The sequence below is a fragment of the Stylophora pistillata genome, chromosome 7 (assembly GCF_964205215.1).
Source record: "Stylophora pistillata chromosome 7, jaStyPist1.2, whole genome shotgun sequence".
In the NCBI taxonomy this organism is placed as follows: Eukaryota; Metazoa; Cnidaria; class Anthozoa; order Scleractinia; family Pocilloporidae; genus Stylophora; species Stylophora pistillata.
Window position 1 is genome coordinate 23,555,763 of NC_142525.1, and position 18,127 is coordinate 23,573,889.

Sequence of the window (18,127 nt, forward strand, 5' to 3'; positions counted from 1 at the left end):
AGGTCTCCTAAAACGAGCGGCCTTTATTAGAAACATTTGAGGGATGGTAAACACATTACTGTGTACTGTGCACTGTGCACATTACTGTGTACTGTGCACTGTGTACTGTGCACTTGTAAGATCTATATTGGAGTGCGCGTCAGCTGTGTTTGCTGACTTGCCAAAGTACTTGGATAACACACTGGAAGACGTCCAGAAAAGGGCTCTTTCTATTATATAGCCTGACCTTCCATACGAACATACGCTTGAAAAGGCCGCCATTCAGGCCTTGTCGGCGCGCCGCGTAGCTGCATGCAAGCGGTTTATTCGTAAAATTCGCCCAGGCCATCCCTTGTACCCCCATATTCATGAGCGGGTACTTCACAGCACAACGCAAATGTGTCTGCGATCAGGCAAATCTTCTCACCGCACACTTGTGAGAACTGAGCGTTTTAAAAATTTCGTTACCGTTTAGTATCAACCTGTGTAAAGTATTATGTGTATTTATTTAGGTTTCCAGTGTGTATATTTTTAAAACTGTACCAGTAATTCAGCCTATAGACTGCAAGTGGTCGGAAATAAACTATATATTTGGCCATTTATTTATTAGCCTCAATTTGGCTGTTTCTTGAATCCTTGAGTTTTCCTCCTTGCATATTTTCACATGGAATGGAGGCAATTGTTTATATATGATATGAAGTAAGAGAACTTCAGCCGGTAGAATTTTTGTTATGAAAGTTTTCCATCTGGGCCTGTGGATACAAACTTTTATAACATAACCAAAGTAAAGCGCGTGCTCTGATTGGTCAATTTAGCGTCCCCCATTTGCCCAAGGGTGTACGCTGCTGACGTGAGCAAATGCAAAGACTATTTTTCCGCGCGTGCTTGTTTTTTCTGGTCAGGTAAGGTTTGTTAAATAAAAGGGAACTCTTTAGCTACAATGTATCAATGTTATGTTATAAAACAAGTGGCAAACACCACAGCGTACACTATTGAGTTATGGATGCACTTGGAAGGTTTGCTAAGCACTCAAGAAGCTAGAGTCGCTCTCGGCTATCGCCTGGAGCGACTCTTACGCTTCTTTCGTGCTTAGCAACCTCCCGCGTGCATCCATAACTCAATAGTGTACGCTGTGGTGTTTACCGTTTGTTAAATAGAAGACTCAAAGATCATTCAGATGGAACTCAATTTTTGTAGAGTTCCTTAGCATTCATTTCCAGGGAAAAAAAGTAGAGATTGCAAAAACCAAGTGAAAGGCACGCCAGCTGTGATTAACGCCTTGGACAACCGAAGTCGCGATACTTTCTTGCCGTCGCGTGGCAAGTTTCCGGAACAAAAATATCATTTTTTGATGCTTTTCCCGATGCCTTCGTTGCTTATTAGAGCAGTGAAAGATATTTGTATAGTCGACGCTTTTGAAAACTGCTAAACTTGTTATTTAGAAAATTTCGGGATTGATACCACGGTTATTTAATACAACAACTACAAATGATTTGTCTATACGTGTCGTTTTCCTTGCCGCTTTTCTTTTACAGAACAACCTCCAAAACTTTGGTGCACCCCCTAAAAATTTACAAGAATTAATTTTCTCCTTAAAACTTCAGGAAATAGGAAAATGCTTTCGACGAAAACAGAGTTCCTCGGTTTTAAAAGTCACCCCTTATTATTTTCCGCCAATTTCGCTAGTTTTTAGACCTAGGACACTTGAGCCTGCGTTGTTGACCACATACCCTCTGACGTAGCATTTCATTATTCAGCTCTGCCTCCCTATCCACAATGGCGGCCTCACAATCCATACAGGCGGCCAGTTGGTAACATTTAGTGGAGTGCTAGTGTAAAAGTATAATGAACGGCGTTATATCGGACAACATACCCAGGTAAGAAAACGAAAACAGTACGTACAAGGCCAATTTTTTAAGTACCTCTAAGTGCTGTGGATTATTGAATTTGCAACAAGCACCCCGGGACGCGCAGGCATCGCCATCATAAACATTTCACAAACTTAACTTGCTTTTCCTACTGAGTTGTGGTAGCATAACAATACAAGTGGTGTATTAAGCTGTTCTCTGTGCAACAGGTACCCTGTGAGCAGAGCCTTTTTAACCCGTCCTCGAATCGAATCGAATCTTCTTTTCTTCTTTTTAACCCTTGAAGGATTAAAAAAAAGAAAAGAAGAAGAAAAGAAGAAAAGGCTCTGCTCGCAGGGTATGCAACAGGAAGTTCATTTGGGATACTTTATTGCATGACATTGCGCCAAAAAGATAGAAAACAGAGCAACTGACAAATTTAACAATCTGTTTAATATTTTTTCTTTTCATTTTATATCTCAAAATAAACGTCCTTAAGTTAGTTAATTAATTAATTATTGGCTTGTTCCTCAAAAAAAAAAAAAAAAAATTGACATGCAAGGCTGTGCTCTAAGAAATATTCAGGGAGCCTTTCGGGCTCCCAACCACTCCAGTTGGGGTGCCCAACCCTCCAGGTTGGTCGCCCAAAAGTTAATTAATTAACCAAGCAATTAATAATTTATAATTAATTTATTTCATGTTTTCATCAGTTAATATTTAACCAAACCATGAATTTCAATAATTCAAGCGGTTTAGAAAGCGTTTTACTTTCGGTGTTGCTGTTTAGCATATACAATACACTATCAGATTATTTCTGGCTTCTTTTTGGCACAAACAAGTTTGCCTCCCAGTTAATGGAACACTTTATCAAAGGCATGATTGCAAATTACAGTTATCATTATCAATGAACAGCACAACATGCACAACATTTTCATCCATTTTTCAGAAAAGAAGTGAGGGGCAAAATGAAAAAGCCGCACATAATTGACTAATTGTGGAGAGCTGAAATTTTCAGAAAGTCGACGAAAAATTGACTAGATGTTTACAGGTACAATTAAAAATAGAGTCGCTAGTCTGGCCATGAGAACCTTCTGCAAAAGTAATCTCTACTAAAGCGTGTCGCTTTGAAAGGGAAATATTTTGAATTTTTTTCTAACACTTGCAGGAAAGCTGTGGGGTTGTGGAAAAGCTACATTAAAAATCTTACTCTGAAAATTAACACACTGCGTGCCAGAGTGTGTTGGTAGTTTTAGCGGTTAGCTTGTGTCATTTTTCAAAATGGCAATTGTGCTTCTTTGGATATTTCAAAACCACTTAGAACTTTCATTCGAAAGCACCAAATACATATGATGCACGATCCTCGCAGTAGATAGCGCTATTGAAGCAATAGCGAAAATCAGACCTGAAAAAAATCAGGCCTGTACGGGATTCGAACCACTGACCTCTGCGATACTAGTGCAGCGCTATACCAATTGAGCTAACAAGCCAACTGGGAGCAGGCCGTTAAGTTGATTCGTAATAAACCCGTAAGTTGATTCGTAATAAACCCTATTGCTTAAATAGCGCTATCTACTGCGAGGATCGTGCATCATATGTATTTAATACCGCAGTACAAAGTATGTGAACTTCATATATTTTTCATTGAAAGCACCAAACTAAACAAGTCAAAATATGCAATTGTCATAAGCTCAGTTCTCGCTAAATCTTTCTAAAGTAATTGCAAGTCGCTTATCACAGCAATCAATAAACATCTACAAACAAAGCTTGGCTCGCGGGAAATTTGCATATAGAGAGAATCTTGGTTTGAAATTAAAATGAATGGGCTACACTCTCCAAATCCACTGAAACACTGAACTAAATCAGACAATGATCATCTCTAGCAAAATCGCGGTGTTCAACACCTATTTTTACAATATCCGTGCGGTTTATCACGTTCAGGAACTGACAGGAACTATTGTTACAATTATTATTTTAATTTGGGTTCGTATGAAATCATGTGAAGCGGAACGTAGCAGTTACTTCGTAATCTTCGACCGTGAACAATTCGACTTCGCGTCGCGCAAAAGAATATCTTTTCTGCCAGTAATGGTTATAAATCAATCAATTAAAAATGTAGCAATTAATAGCCAGATTTACCATAGAGGCAAATGTTGCAGAAGAGGCTAAGTGCCCGGCTGGACCACCGGAATAGAGGCGAATGCTGCACCACAGGCTGGACCACCGGAATAGAGGCGAATGCTGCACCACAGGCTGGACCACCGGAATAGAGGCGAATGCTGCACCACAGGCTGGACCACCGGAATAGAGGCGAATACTGCACCACAGGCTGGACCACCGGAATAGAGGCGAATGCTGCACCACAGGCTGGACCACCGGAATAGAGGCGAATGCTGCACCACAGGCTGGACCACCGGAATAGAGGCGAATGCTGCACCACAGGCTGGACCACCGGAATAGAGGCGAATGCTGCACAAGAGGCTGGACCACCGGAATAGAGGCGAATGCTGCACCACAGGCTGAACCACCGGAATAGAGGCGAATGCTGCACCACAGGCTGAACCACCGGAATAGAGGCGAATGCTGCACCACAGGCTGAACCACCGGAATAGAGGCGAATGCTGCACCACAGGCTGAACCACCGGAATAGAGGCGAATGCTGCACCACAGGCTGAACCACCGGAATAGAGGCGAATGCTGCACCACAGGCTGAACCACCGGAATAGAGGCGAATGCTGCACCACAGGCTGAACCACCGGAATAGAGGCGAATGCTGCACCACAGGCTGGACCACCGGAATAGAGGCGAATGCTGCACAAGAGGCTGGACCACCGGAATAGAGGCGAATGCTGCACCACAGGCTGAACCACCGGAATAGAGGCGAATGCTGCACCACAGGCTGGACCACCGGAATAGAGGCGAATGCTGCACCACAGGCTGGACCACCGGAATAGAGGCGAATGCTGCACAAGAGGCTGGACCACCGGAATAGAGGCGAATGCTGCACAAGAGGCTGAACCACCGGAATAGATGCGAATGCTGCACCACAGGCTGGACCACCGGAATAGAGGCGAATGCTGCACAAGAGGCTGGACCACCGGAATATTTTTTCAATTGCTTGGGACTGAGTGTAAGTTGCCTGAGGCGAGCGGGCGCCGCTAGAGCATAGCCTTGACATAGAACAGACTGAAAATTGGTTTGAGCCATGAATATTTTCAACTTGACTGTCGTTATCATTGTATTTTATGCTGGTTATAGACCACTTTCATAAATGGCTGCCGGATTAATATTCTTTTGTTTAAATTTAAATTTGCCTAGGTGGCCTCGTTCTCCAGTACAAAATTCAAAAGAATACATTATCTCAAGCGAGGCCTCCCAGGCAAATTTAAATTTAAACAAAAGAATATTAATCCGGCAGCCATTTATGAAAGTGGTCTATAATCTTTCTTAAATGTAACTAAAGCATAGAAGATGCTAATCATCCACACTCTGTCCACACCTATGCTAAGATTATTAACACAAGGAAACGCAAATTTTGAATCATTTGAGCAATTTACCCATCCTAATGGCTTGTCTCAAAAAACAGGAGACATGTATTGACTTCTAAACACTGTTTGCCTCCTTTTCTGATTGTATTGTATCATACTGGTAAGACAGTCCCCAGGAAAGCGTTGAAAGGTTTGCACCAATGCTATGCTTTTAAAAATCTGACCACCGGTAGGCCATAGGGTAGGCCTGTTTACTTGGTTTTCATCTTTTTTCCTTCTTATGAATAATCAAATTAGTTCAAACTCGTGGAAAAATGACTCAGGCTAGTCCAAGTTGGGATTCAAACTTTTTCCAGGAAAGGCCACACGTTTTGTCCACACTCTTTTAGGGCTCAAAAAAGCCCCCATTTGGTTGTCGTCTAGGACAAGTTAGACAACTGACTTGGGCAAGTAACTTTCTCGGCCAGCTAAATGCTTGCAAGGCAAGCAACTAAGGAAATTGACAATTCATTTGAGTTAAATAAAAAGATTCCAAATCAGTTAAAAGCTCTCAAGAGTCAAAAGGTTATGTTGCATGATTTAAAAAATCATACACTAAATTTCAATGAAAGTGATGCTAGACACATTTCATTCAATCTTGGCAATTATGATGGTTTCTCTACTAGATAGTCTTGTAAACTTTGTTTCAAAAGTTGATTATTAAACAGCTTGGGTGTAATGCCTTTGTAAATCCAGTACGTATGAGGGGGGCATTGGGGCCTCTTGGAAATCGCAAAACCGGAGAAAAAAACCTCCAAAACCGAAAAACCGACGAAAAAAAGCAGCAAAACCGAAAACCGCATGCAAACCTGACAAAACCGCTACATTTTCACCTTTAAAGGGGTCAAAAAGGAAAAACCGAAAACCGCATCACAGTTTACGTGAAAACCGAAAACCGAATGCAAAAACACGTAAAATTTGCAAACCGCTCTAAACATCAAAACCGAAAAAACGAACCTTTTTGGCCCAAAAACCGAAAAACTGATTAAAAAACCAGTCAAAACCGCAAAACCGAAAATCCCAAAGCCTCCCTCACGTATCCTACAGTTTTAGGCTTGATACTATCTCATATATAGTTAGGGTTTACTTGGTTTCATCTTTTCTCCTCCTTAGGAATAATTCAGTTAGCTCAAACTCATGGAAAAATGACTCAGGCATGTCCAAGTTGGGATTCAAACTTTTACCAAGCCCTTATTGACTGTATGGTACTTCAACCCTTGCACTGCCAAGATCTCATGAGAAATTCTCTTTGCTTTCTGCTGTACAATTCTCATGATGTTCTTTTGAGAATCTGGTGTTGGATCAACCTGTAATATGCCTTAATTTATATTTTTGCTTATTCTCATTAATTTTCTGCGTGATATTGTATTAATATTGTTATGGGGAATTCTGTCATAGTTACTCATGGGAGCTAATAGGATTAAAATTTCCTTATTTGAAAGGAGATACACAGCAAAGTCCACCCTTGTTCTATGCAGGGTTTTAAGAACATGCTATCTGAACAAAAGGTGTTTTTCCAATCACTTCTCTTTGATCCACAGTAAAATTCAGCAATGCTGACTGATTACAGTAAAAAATGAACACCATCTGTCCCTTTAAACCCCAAGAGAGACTAGCATCCAAATTCTCCTTACAATATCAGCCTTGGATCAGACATTTTGGTCAGGAGAATAAAGGAAATGATCACCAACTAAAAAGTCTCTTGAATGTTGACCAAATTCTCCTTGTCAACAGCTTGTGAAATATGTGAAGAACAGTATGGAGAATATGCATAATGATCCTAGGGTGTAAAGGGTTATTCATTCAGCTGAGATGTGATGACGAGGCTTATGTTTGGAGTGTCTTAGTACAAAACCTTTATTTGATCTACAAGCTATAAAACAACATACACATAAGGTTTGATAGTAAGGTATAATTTGCCGTAAAAAACTGAATCCGAGCCTCCATTGTCACAAACAATATCAAAAGTTGTTGCCTCAAACAAAAATCGTTACCAGAACTTCTCTTCTTACCTCTCCTGAGAGAGAGAGAGAGAGAGAGAGAGAGAGAGAGAGAGAGAGAGAGAGAGAGAGAGAGAGAGAGAGAGAGAGAGAGAGAGAGAGAGAGAGAGACAAAGGGTAGAGACTGGGAATGAGGCTGACTAAGATGCCAGAAGGAAAATGTATACCAACCAAAGTTTTTAACACTCACCTCTGAGAGTTGAGGTAGCAAATGTGAGAGATTAGATTAAAAATACACCCAAAGTTGAAAGAACATATCCAGGTACATTGAAATGAAAAAAAGCTAAAAAAAAGAATGGTCTTCACCTAAGCATATCTGAAACAGTTCCCGCATTATTTACACAAGCTACCGCTGAAATCATGTCGACATGCAAAATTCAAAAAGGAAAAAGAAAATTTTCCGTCAACGTTTACTCAAGCGACTGGTGTTGGTAAAATTATATACTTCTGTGCAAAGTTCTACACGCTTTTCGCACATCTAAACTGAAATTTTTGTCTTTCAAAACAGAAGTTCTCCTAAAAGTCTAGTGTGTTTGAGACATTTTTTTCAAGTTCTTTCTTTCTTGGCCAGTCCTTCATTCCAAGATCTCGTCCCATTTCAAGAACATCCTTGGCAATTCTGGCAGCCATAGCAGTGTCATCTGGGTATTTTGAATGAAGAAGCAACGCCAAGTAGGTTTTAATCCCAACCTTCCATTTGTGGTTTCCTTCGATGGTGTTATCAGCAACCTCACTTCCTTTCTCATACGTTTTTCGAGATTCGTCAAACATTTCACTCTGCTGGAAGCAGATTCCCATATTTTTGTACGTGGGTATTGCTTCTTTGTGCTCTGCTTTATCCATTAATTTCATAATGTCAATTGCCTTCTTGTAGTTTTCCTCCGCCAAAGGTAGATCCTCATAATTCAGATAATAATCTGCGAGATTTTTATGGGCAAATGCAGTCAAAATATGATCTCCATAATAGTCTTGGTGACACTCCAGAGCTTGTGAATAAAATTTATGTGCCTCATCCTTCTTTTCTTGGAATTTTGCATTATGTCCCATTTGTGCAAGAATTGCCCCCTTGTCAGATATCAACTTTCCTTTTTCATATGATTCGCAAATACTTAGTGCTTCTTTTAACCATTCTTGTCCTTCATTTCTTTGTTCACAATCCTGCGACAGATATCTGCCATAATGGCTGAGATAAAACACCTCTGACGGGATGTTTTTTTTGAAAGCTGACCGATTTTCTTTGAATAGCTCAGCAGCTCTGTCCATCATGCTTTTTTCATGCTTTTTGGCACAACCTTGTTTCCTTCCTTCATGATACAGGAGACACAAAATTTCCACTTCGTGCACTGTTTCATTTTGCTTTCGAACATATCGTAAAAGCCCGTTCAGAAAATCTTCGTACAATTTGACAGGAACGCAGAATTCTACGTAAGGTGCGACTTTCCGGCAACCACTTATAGCATCTCGCAGTGCTTTACAGTTCCATACCTTCTCATCACTGACATCTCTAAGCAGGGATTCATAGTTAAGCCTTTCTTCATTAAAAAGATGAAACGAGGTTTTACATTCATCTTTGCGCATATACATCGTTGCGTTTCTCAAAATCATAGCTAGAAAGTGCTCATCAAATGATTGTTGGCCCTGATTCAAAATATCCGGAAATTTTTCTGCTCCCATCGTTCTTGCGTAACTTCTGATAAGCAAGTGAAGGATATACCGATCTCCGTTTTTTTGAATAAAGCATCTTTTCTTTAACTTCATTAAGTGTTCAGCGCAGTTGTCGCCAAGTAGTGCCTTTGCTGCGTTTTTTTCGAAAGATCGGCCAAAAACAGACAGACGAATTAAAGAATGCCGCAAAGGTTTGCTTAATTTCGCAAAGGCAATTTCCATTATAGCTTCACACTCAAGTGTGCGCGTAGGGTGCTTTTCTAAATCGTCTATTAACTCGTCAACAGAGTACTCGGAATCTGAACAAAGAAGTGGGCTTGCTAGACGAAGCGCCATCGGAATGTACTCGCATAGCTCTGCTACCCTACTTAAATCCTCTCCTGTTACATTAGATACCATTTGCAAACGTTCAACTCCCTTTAAGACTTGAATGCTATCCTCTTCACTCAAAGGATTTATTGCGACCTTCATAACATTTAAAACTGGTCCGGTGCTCTCAATGTCTGTACGTCTCGAGGTAATGATAAATTTGATCTTTTCCTTTGAACACGTTCTCATTTCGGTTAACAATTGTATAAACGAACTTTTAAAACTGTCTTCCATGGCATCTTCTGCATTGTCAAGCACAAGAACCAGGTCTTGCTGAAGCCGCCTACACCAGTTGAGCAAAACATGTTTGGGATTTTCATGAGCCGCTTGATGACCTGGTTGGCACTTGTTTAAAATCTCCCTCAACACCCTTTCTCCTTCATCATCCTTGGTGTTACGCCCATTTTTAGTTGGATACATGTCTCTTAAAGAGCAAAACTTAACGATTCTACCGAAATCGTCTTTTAGTTTATGACCGGCTTGAATGGAAACGGTTGACTTCCCAATTCCTGGTATTCCGCTTACTAAGACCACCGCCACGTCTTTGGTGCTATGATCTGTGAGGATATTTATAATCCTCTGGACCTCCATCGTATGGCCGTGCACATCGACTGGCGCTCTAGGCAACTCACTTTCCAGCTTATTTCCTGAGATATCAAATGAGATCCGTACATAAAAAATGTCATCGAAAAATGAAAAATTTAACCCTAACCCTGCACATACGAACAACATCGTTTGATGACTTTTTCCAAACATGTAAATACGTAGATGAAACAAAACAAAACAATCTACAAATTTGAATCTAGTGGACATTGAAACTGGAAAACAAATGTGGACTGAAGCTAGTCAAGTTGGCTTCCGAGTAACTAATAAGTAGATTATAAGACTAAAGAGACAAAGTTTAATAGCAAGAAAGGAAGAGGCACACGAAAAAAGTTGGCGTCGTCCAATTTTTGAAACAAACCTTTCTCTCTTCCTGCATCCAACATCTCATGCAACCCTTCCAGCCTTTCGTTAACTCCATCGATTTCCTCATGCAACTTCTTGCCCATCTCATCAAATTTGTCTGAAAAATAGTTCATGAGCATTATCATCTTCGAAGTAATCCTCTGCCAGAACCCACAGTAAATTACAATTCAGTTACTATGGATCATCGCATCAACACTAGCAGAGCAGAACAGAACAGTTTACAAAATAAGAGCATTTATCATATCATCCCTCTGGCCCCGCTCGCACAATCCCATAGAAAACCATAGTGAAGGCCGTGGCCGGACGGGTTGACGTGAGCCGGTCCGGAAAAAGCCGTTCGGCCCGGCAAAAAGTTGCAAATAACTTAAAAGATAACAAAAATGACAAAAAAGTCGCGTTTTTCAAGGAATAGAGAGTTTCTTGTGTGCCCGTCTATCACGTCCTAGTTAGATTGACATTTTTAACACATAGTGGTCATAAGATAACAGGGCTGCGAATAACTAACGGCCGGCACCGGTCAAACAAGTTTTTGTTCGGACACAACCCGTTTTTGGCCCGCAAAATTGAAACAGTCGTAACTCTTGCGATAGTGAACCCAGATTGCACAGTAAACTTTCTTTGAACTAAAAAAAAAAAACGGAATCCAGTGGGTTGGGCAATAAAAGTTACAAGCTGATAGTTTCGCTAGTATTTATCGCAAAAGGAGCCTCGCATTCAGCGGTTACGTAAGACACAACCGCACTTTTTTGTTCGTTTTACTTGACATCTGGCAAAATCACTTATAATTAAAAATTACATTTTGGCAATCTCCACATCAATTCTACAAAAGAACTTAAAGTAGAATGTGTAAAAGCCGAAGGATTGAATATCGATCTCTTAATTAATTTGAAGAATAAGCTAACTAAAATGTAACCGGCAGCATTGTATCATATGGATGGAGTCTTATTCCAAGTACAGTTGTTGCGTTCGCTGTCTTTCTTCCATTTAGAATCTGTTAAAGACAACCTTATTCTTCCACTTTTTGTGTTATATGCTCCCTGTACTTTCGAGTTACATAGAGTGATGAAATCACCTGAAAGCTTAGTAACCAAACATGTTTTTCAGGGTGTGCCGGAAGAAAATGCTATGTGGAGTACACTCGGTGCAGCGCGATTATTCTTCGTGAGGGTGCTTTTCGATCATTCAGTCAATCAATCAATCAATCAATCAATCAATCAATCAATCAATCAATCACTTTGTTCAAGAGTCAATGGTATCTAGCCAAAGGTAAAACCCTCTGCTTATCGAGTACACTTCAAGTAAATAAAATAACGAAGACACGATGATTTGCGGTCGCGACGCCGGGACTTTATAACATCGTCAACTGAAATTTGCGACCACCGGGAATTTCTTGACCACTTATTTGTCTGGTTTTCTAATCGTTTTCTTTTTCTTTCGGGAACATGAATATTGTCTCTCGTGATTATCAAATAAATAAAAATGAAAATCTCTCTGAACGAGTCAGTAAAAGACCGCACAACATGTCCGGCAATCCAAGGATTTGTCCGATTAATACCCAATACTGATCGGGCATTGTCCGTTGACCGGCCGTTATTTGCAGCCTTTCGATAAAATGCTTATTGACTGAGTTTTCTCAGGTCGGGCCGGGCGGTAAAATATTTGGCTCTTGGTCACGCGTTAATAAATACAGAAAAACTTCACTCCACGGTAAAAACTCACGAAACTGGGGTCAATTTAAGAGATATTTTCTAGGGAACATTTTTAAAATCCAATCAAGAGACTCAGTGTTCCTCGACATTTGCACCTCTAACTCTAGCGACAAGGATAACGATCTTACCTTCTGTCTTCTTTTCAAGGTTTTCGATTTTTTCCCTAACATCTTCCTCATCTTTGATCATCTGCCTCACTTGATCTTTACACTCTTGTTCAACACCTGGATCCATACATTCAGTCTTTAAGACATCGATTTCAGTCTTCTTTCCGCCGAGTCTCACAATTGCGTCCTGGATGTCGGTCCAGATGTTATGGAATTTTGCATCATCAACAGAAGCCTTGGCTGCATGAGCAAACACTTCGTTTCTAAAAGACTTTATTCGGACAATATCAGCCTCAAGACTTATATCTGATGGTAAGGGAGGTTTATCCCAGTTTCTGGTTGATGGAGGAGGACTTAAACCACAAATGTTTCTCAGAAGAACAGTCAAAAGGGTTGTGTCAAAATCCATTGATGATACAGTTGGTGCCGTGGTTGATCCTGGAGCAAAGGCTGGGTACAATTTTTTCTTCTGCGAAGAATTTGTTACCTTGAGAAGTTTAGCTCTATTTGTTGCCAGGACTGAAGAAAGGTTGCTTGAAGGGTGGATTCTGTCAAATGTGTCTCTTAGAGCTGAGGTACCAAAATCCACAAGAAGAAGGCAGATTCGCGCATAATTTGTTGTCTCTTTGGTGGATGTTGCTGAAGGAGTAGCCATTTGTACAAAAGGTTTTTCTTCTAAAGGTAATAAATAAATAAAAAATAAAACGTAAAGAGGTTGTGAGGACAGTCATCAATAAGCACATGCAATAACATCAATCTTCAAAAGGTGAGTTTTGTAATAGTAATCGCTTCATTGTACTTTGAATATTCCATATTTGAATTCCATAAGAGCATACAAATATCCTCATACTAGGCCTTGAGCAAGAGCCGGACGACGGTACAATACAATACAAGCAAAGAGATTTAAAATAACCAATCATCAATTTTGGGTTTTTACTGATTGCTCAAAATTTTGTTTAATAAAAATCACATTCTTAACAAGATGCTCCATTCTGCAATTAATATTTCAAACAATTACTTTCAACAGATAAACAAAAACTTAAAGTCGCTCTTTCAATTGGTTGTACGGAGAAAATATTTCAATTATTTTAGGTTCACAGAAACCTGTTCATAATACTAAACAGAAAATAAAAACCGGCAGTCTAAATCCCACTGGGATCAACGAACGCTTTTCATTCCACTAATTTATTCATGTTTTTCTCGTTGCCATGTTCCAACCAATAACGTAGCTCCATTTTCTGCCTTTAAAAGCACACACAACCCACAATTCCTCTATTCGCTCGCACGAAGGGCTAACGCTCGAAACGTCAGCTTTTGTAATCGTTACGGTGACCAATTTACCATTTCAACTTTGTTGATACATCCAAATTATTTCGTTACTCCCACCGACGCAGCCCCAAACAGTTTCTTTCGAAACTATCAGCCTTTATTCAGAAAATAATAGTCAATTCTGTTCATGAAAGTACACATATTGCATATGGATAGGGGAGCATGCAGGCACAAAAAACTATGATCACAGAAAAATAATAATAACAAAAAAAAACTATTTAATTATTAAAAAACAAAAACAACAGAAATAATGTAAATGGAAAGCTCAGCCATATAAACTTTTTGAACATTGACACTGACAAAACCTTTTCCTTTGTGCAGGAAATGCATAAAATAATATTGATCATTAAAATTAAAACTTTACTTGTGGATGATAAACGGCAAGTGCCACAAGTCAAACCTCACAAGCAGATGCATGCTGTTGTTTGATGCTATTATATGATATCCACACGTGACAAAAAAAACTTATTAACAAAAACAAGTTTTGTTTAGGACATCATAATTTTATATTCCCTTAACCAACAACAATGGAAAATAACACTACTGAGTCAAAACAAAGATGTCACATGAATAAAAAGTAATTCTGATATTTTTTTTGGCTTCCTAATTTAATTGGTTGCTTTGCAAACTGGACCCATACATATTTGTAAAACTAGAAAGAAATTTTTTGTAGCAAGCTCACGTAACTTGTAGTGAGAACAAAAATTGAGGGGGAAACTCAACCGGGTTTTAGTAAAATGCACTACCCTCTTTGCCACACTTCAGAGAGCATTCAGTTTTTCTGACAGTCTTAAAGATTATCAATTGAGCTATTACAAGTAGGCCATTTGAAAGGTAAGCCTTCTTTACTAGTTTTGAATTTAGGTGGAAGATGACAGGCTATCAGTTGCCATGATTTACTAAACATGACTTTAATCAATATATTACTCCCCTTTGACATTGTCAAAAACACTGAATGTTAAGGAAAACAGAATGCTTTCAGGGTCATCTGACAGTTATTACTTGGAACTGACCTGCTTATGCATGTCAATCATTTTAAAGTAACTGAACAAAAAAGAACTTGCTGTCAATCTATTACATCATGAAGTGTGAACAAAAAGAGTGTAACATGATAACAGTAAGTAAGTAAAAGCTTTACTAATGTGTCAATGTATTTAGCTTTCACAACTAATTAGGGACACAAAAAAGAAATAAATAAATAAGTTAATTGATAGACAACATAAAATAGTTAATATTTACAAATAAGAAATTATGAAGGATGTCTATATAATTTATATGAATAACATGTATAAATTGTACATTAAAACAGTGGGTCTATGAGGTGGTCACTAAGAGTTGCACAGGTCACAGCAGCCATGGCTGCTCACAGTTTAAGAATGATGCTAGGTCTTTCTTCCTAATGTTCTTTTTAAAAGATTCAATATTCAGGAAGCCTTTTTTTTTTCCAGTTTTGACCATATACTAGGTCCTTGTAATTGATATCTAAGAGAATATTTTCCATAGTTAATAGTATTATAAGAAATTAGTGTTTCTCAGTGAATAACTAATGCTTTTTCTGTACAACACTTGGTGTGATGCCATATTTTACTTTGTACATTAATATGATGATGTGTTGTAGTCTGATTTTATAGTGAAGGTAGCTCTGCACAAACTAAAAGGTTTTCAAATAATTCTGAAAGGGAATTAAACACTGCTCTAAGTGCGGGTTCTTGAATCTGTTCTATTTTTCTGCTGTCAGAGGATCTGCAGTTTAATGCCATACCAGATGGCAACATGTTAAGTAAAGTAGGATGGATGATTTTTAAATTATGAGTTTTGCTTTGCAAGGTATCAAATTTTGCACTCTCAATAGGACACCAACTTTTTGACTTGCCTTTATGCAAATGTTACTGAGATGGTTGGTGAGATTAAGATTTTAATCTACTTCAACTCCAAGTAGTTTGATTTGCCAAGTGTTAGTGATGATACAGTCAGGGAGTTTCCATTCACCACCATTTTTATCCTTCCTAACCTCAGCTACCTCTACTAAGTCAGGGTTCGACATCTCCGCTAGCCCAGTCGCCCGAGGCTAGTAAAAATTTGGTCGGGCTAGTAAAAATCCACTTTTAATAGCCTACTGGCTAGTAGAAAAACTGAAAGAAATTATATATAATTAGTTTACTTGAAGCTCACAGCTGATTAAAAAAATCAAGAAAGCTTAAATTGTAATGATAATAAAAATAAATAAGGAAAAAATCTTTCATTTTCTGGTGTCTTTTTTTGTCTTGCATGTCGATCGTAAACATCGCTAAATCTCAGACTCTGTGCTTAAGGTTACTGTGCACCTTCAGGGGTGTCTCACATACAAGCGATGTAGTGCGTCTGGTTTAAACTGTAGATATCTAAACCCCTATATCAGATTAAAGCTTATAGGACTGGCTATCAGACTATACCAAAAATTTTGAAAAAAATGAATTGTTGAATTTTTCATGACTTCTAAATGCAAGCGCCCGAATCACCTTTTGAATGTTACACGTCAGAGTGAATTTTGTGTTTCGCTTATTTAATGTGTTCCTCCATTACCAGGGCCAAAGTGCTAAAAATTCATGTCTGCGATGTGCCATATTCAATTTCAGTGAAAAGTCACAGAACATATTTGAAATTGGATTAAAAAAATGTGGAGTGATCATACAAAAATCGCTCTTGGAAAAAAATTATTTAGAAATAAAAAATTCAGAGACACATTTTTGTTGTTTATAATTGTAAAACTAGCTACTGTCAAAATTTGAGAGCAATCGAACTAATTCCCTTTGCACCCTGAAGGTTCACTGTAACCTTAATGTCCAACGTCTTCCCCAGTCTTCTCCCTATCAATGTTGCAATGCTTTGCACTTTGCCTCGCACTTGAAATTTACTTAGCTTTTTACTTTAATGGCACATTATGTTATCACAACGAAAGAAAAAACGCCATTCTTTATCATTTTGAAAGACTTTGCCAATAAGTTTAGAGGAAGGTTTGTGTGTTTGGGGTTGAAGTAGACCTCAGAAGGAAATTGATCCAGGTTACCAAGGTGAGTTTCGGGTTAGTAAATTTTAGAAAAAACTAACCCGGTGGCTAGTAATGCAGGCAGCCAAGTGTTGAACCCTGTACGATTTATGCTCAAGTGCTATCCAGCTGTAATGAATAGTTTTCACAAATTGTTATGATCATAAACAGGTAACTTAACCACTATGGATAATAATCCCCATCAGTAATAAATCAGCCAAACATTCAAGAGGAGCATGCTTTGCTCCTGTGATAGATTAGCAAGAACAGGTTCTTACAGTTAGAAGTAGTTTAATTCTTGTGTGATTTTTGGCCAACAGATATTTTAACATCAATGTGCAAATGAAATAGTCTTACAATCAACAGTTTGAACCTAATTTTTAAGATTTAGAATCTTCAGAGACCATTTTCAGTAACTGATTCACCTGTATTGACTCAATTGATGAGTGTGAATTATATATACAATTGTATGTGAGAGCAAACTATCTGTTCAAAAGAATCAGAAGCACCTTGTAAGAATGTAATTATATTGCAGTTTTTGGCTTTGATTACAGCTGATTGTATAATAAATAGTAGAAGGAAGGAAAGTCAAAAGGCTCTTGCAAGACAGACTACCCCTTAAAATTTAGCCCACTTAGCAAATATCCTTTTCAAATTATAAAGCGTCTGCTCAGATCATCATTATGTTTTTCACGAAAACTTCCTGACTCACTTCTCGAAACCAGTAATGGTTAACATAGAATAACTTAAGTCAAAAGTTATTAGTTCCTGCGTAATTATTCTTCAGACTGCATTGATATTTTCCCGATAAAGAAATTCGATCAGATTCTAAGAAATACTATACGTATTGGATAAATTCATATTTTTGTGACCATTTACTGTCTCCACAGGAATAACGAATAAAGATCGTATTACCATAGTTCTAAAGAAAACAATTTTACTTTAATTTATAATTATTCGTTAATTCTCGAATCTTTCACTCAAATGAGAGTTGAGAGTCCTTCGCCAAATAAATTCGTTCTAATGTAGTAATATTTGTAACACATATGGTGGATATACCTTATATTAGAATGAAAAAATTGACTAAAAAGCAGAACTGTGCCACGGAGAGTAAAGCTACGGTCATGTTTAGGCCTGTAGTTACAAACCTGTAATCACAATGGAAGGAGGACCATCGATGGAAGAGACAGAAGTGACGATAGCTAACAAGCTGATATCTTTTTCCACAACTGGAAAAACTTTAAAATAAACCTCTGAAAACTTTTTCTCGATCAACGATCGAATCTATAGATCGGCAAAATCTCGAATTTGCCAAAAATGCAGGATTTTTAGCCAGTGGTCCACCAACCCGGAAGTAGCATTGTGTCAGCGCATGTTCTGTAAATATTTCTTTGATATGGTTAACCGCTGATACGCGCCTGCGTCGGTTTTCCTGCTGAAGAAGTGAAGGCGAAATGCATCGAAAACAACAATGAAACGAGTACTTGAGACAACCTTTCTTCTCATTTTTCTCTCTGTAACTTATATGGAAGCGTAAAATTCTTACAATGGCTGTGTGGTGAGGGGAAGGACGCCACAATCGGTTGATTTTCAAAAAGCAAAAG

General features: G+C 38.6%; 1 protein-coding gene across 1 annotated transcript in view; it reads right to left on the reverse strand.

Moving 5' to 3' along the window:
* Window positions 1-17,898, reverse strand: part of LOC111345311 (uncharacterized) — a 35,087-nt gene extending 17,189 nt beyond the window's left edge. Inside the window, exons 1-3 of the mRNA XM_088726444.1 lie at window positions 17,672-17,898; window positions 12,191-12,844; window positions 10,349-10,450 (exon numbers count right to left, since the gene is read on the reverse strand). Of these exons, the coding sequence (XP_088582570.1) occupies window positions 10,349-10,450; window positions 12,191-12,824 (736 nt within the window). The 5' untranslated portion in view covers window positions 12,825-12,844; window positions 17,672-17,898. The remainder of the gene's footprint in view (window positions 1-10,348; window positions 10,451-12,190; window positions 12,845-17,671) is intronic.
* Window positions 17,899-18,127: the final 229 nt, after the last annotated feature.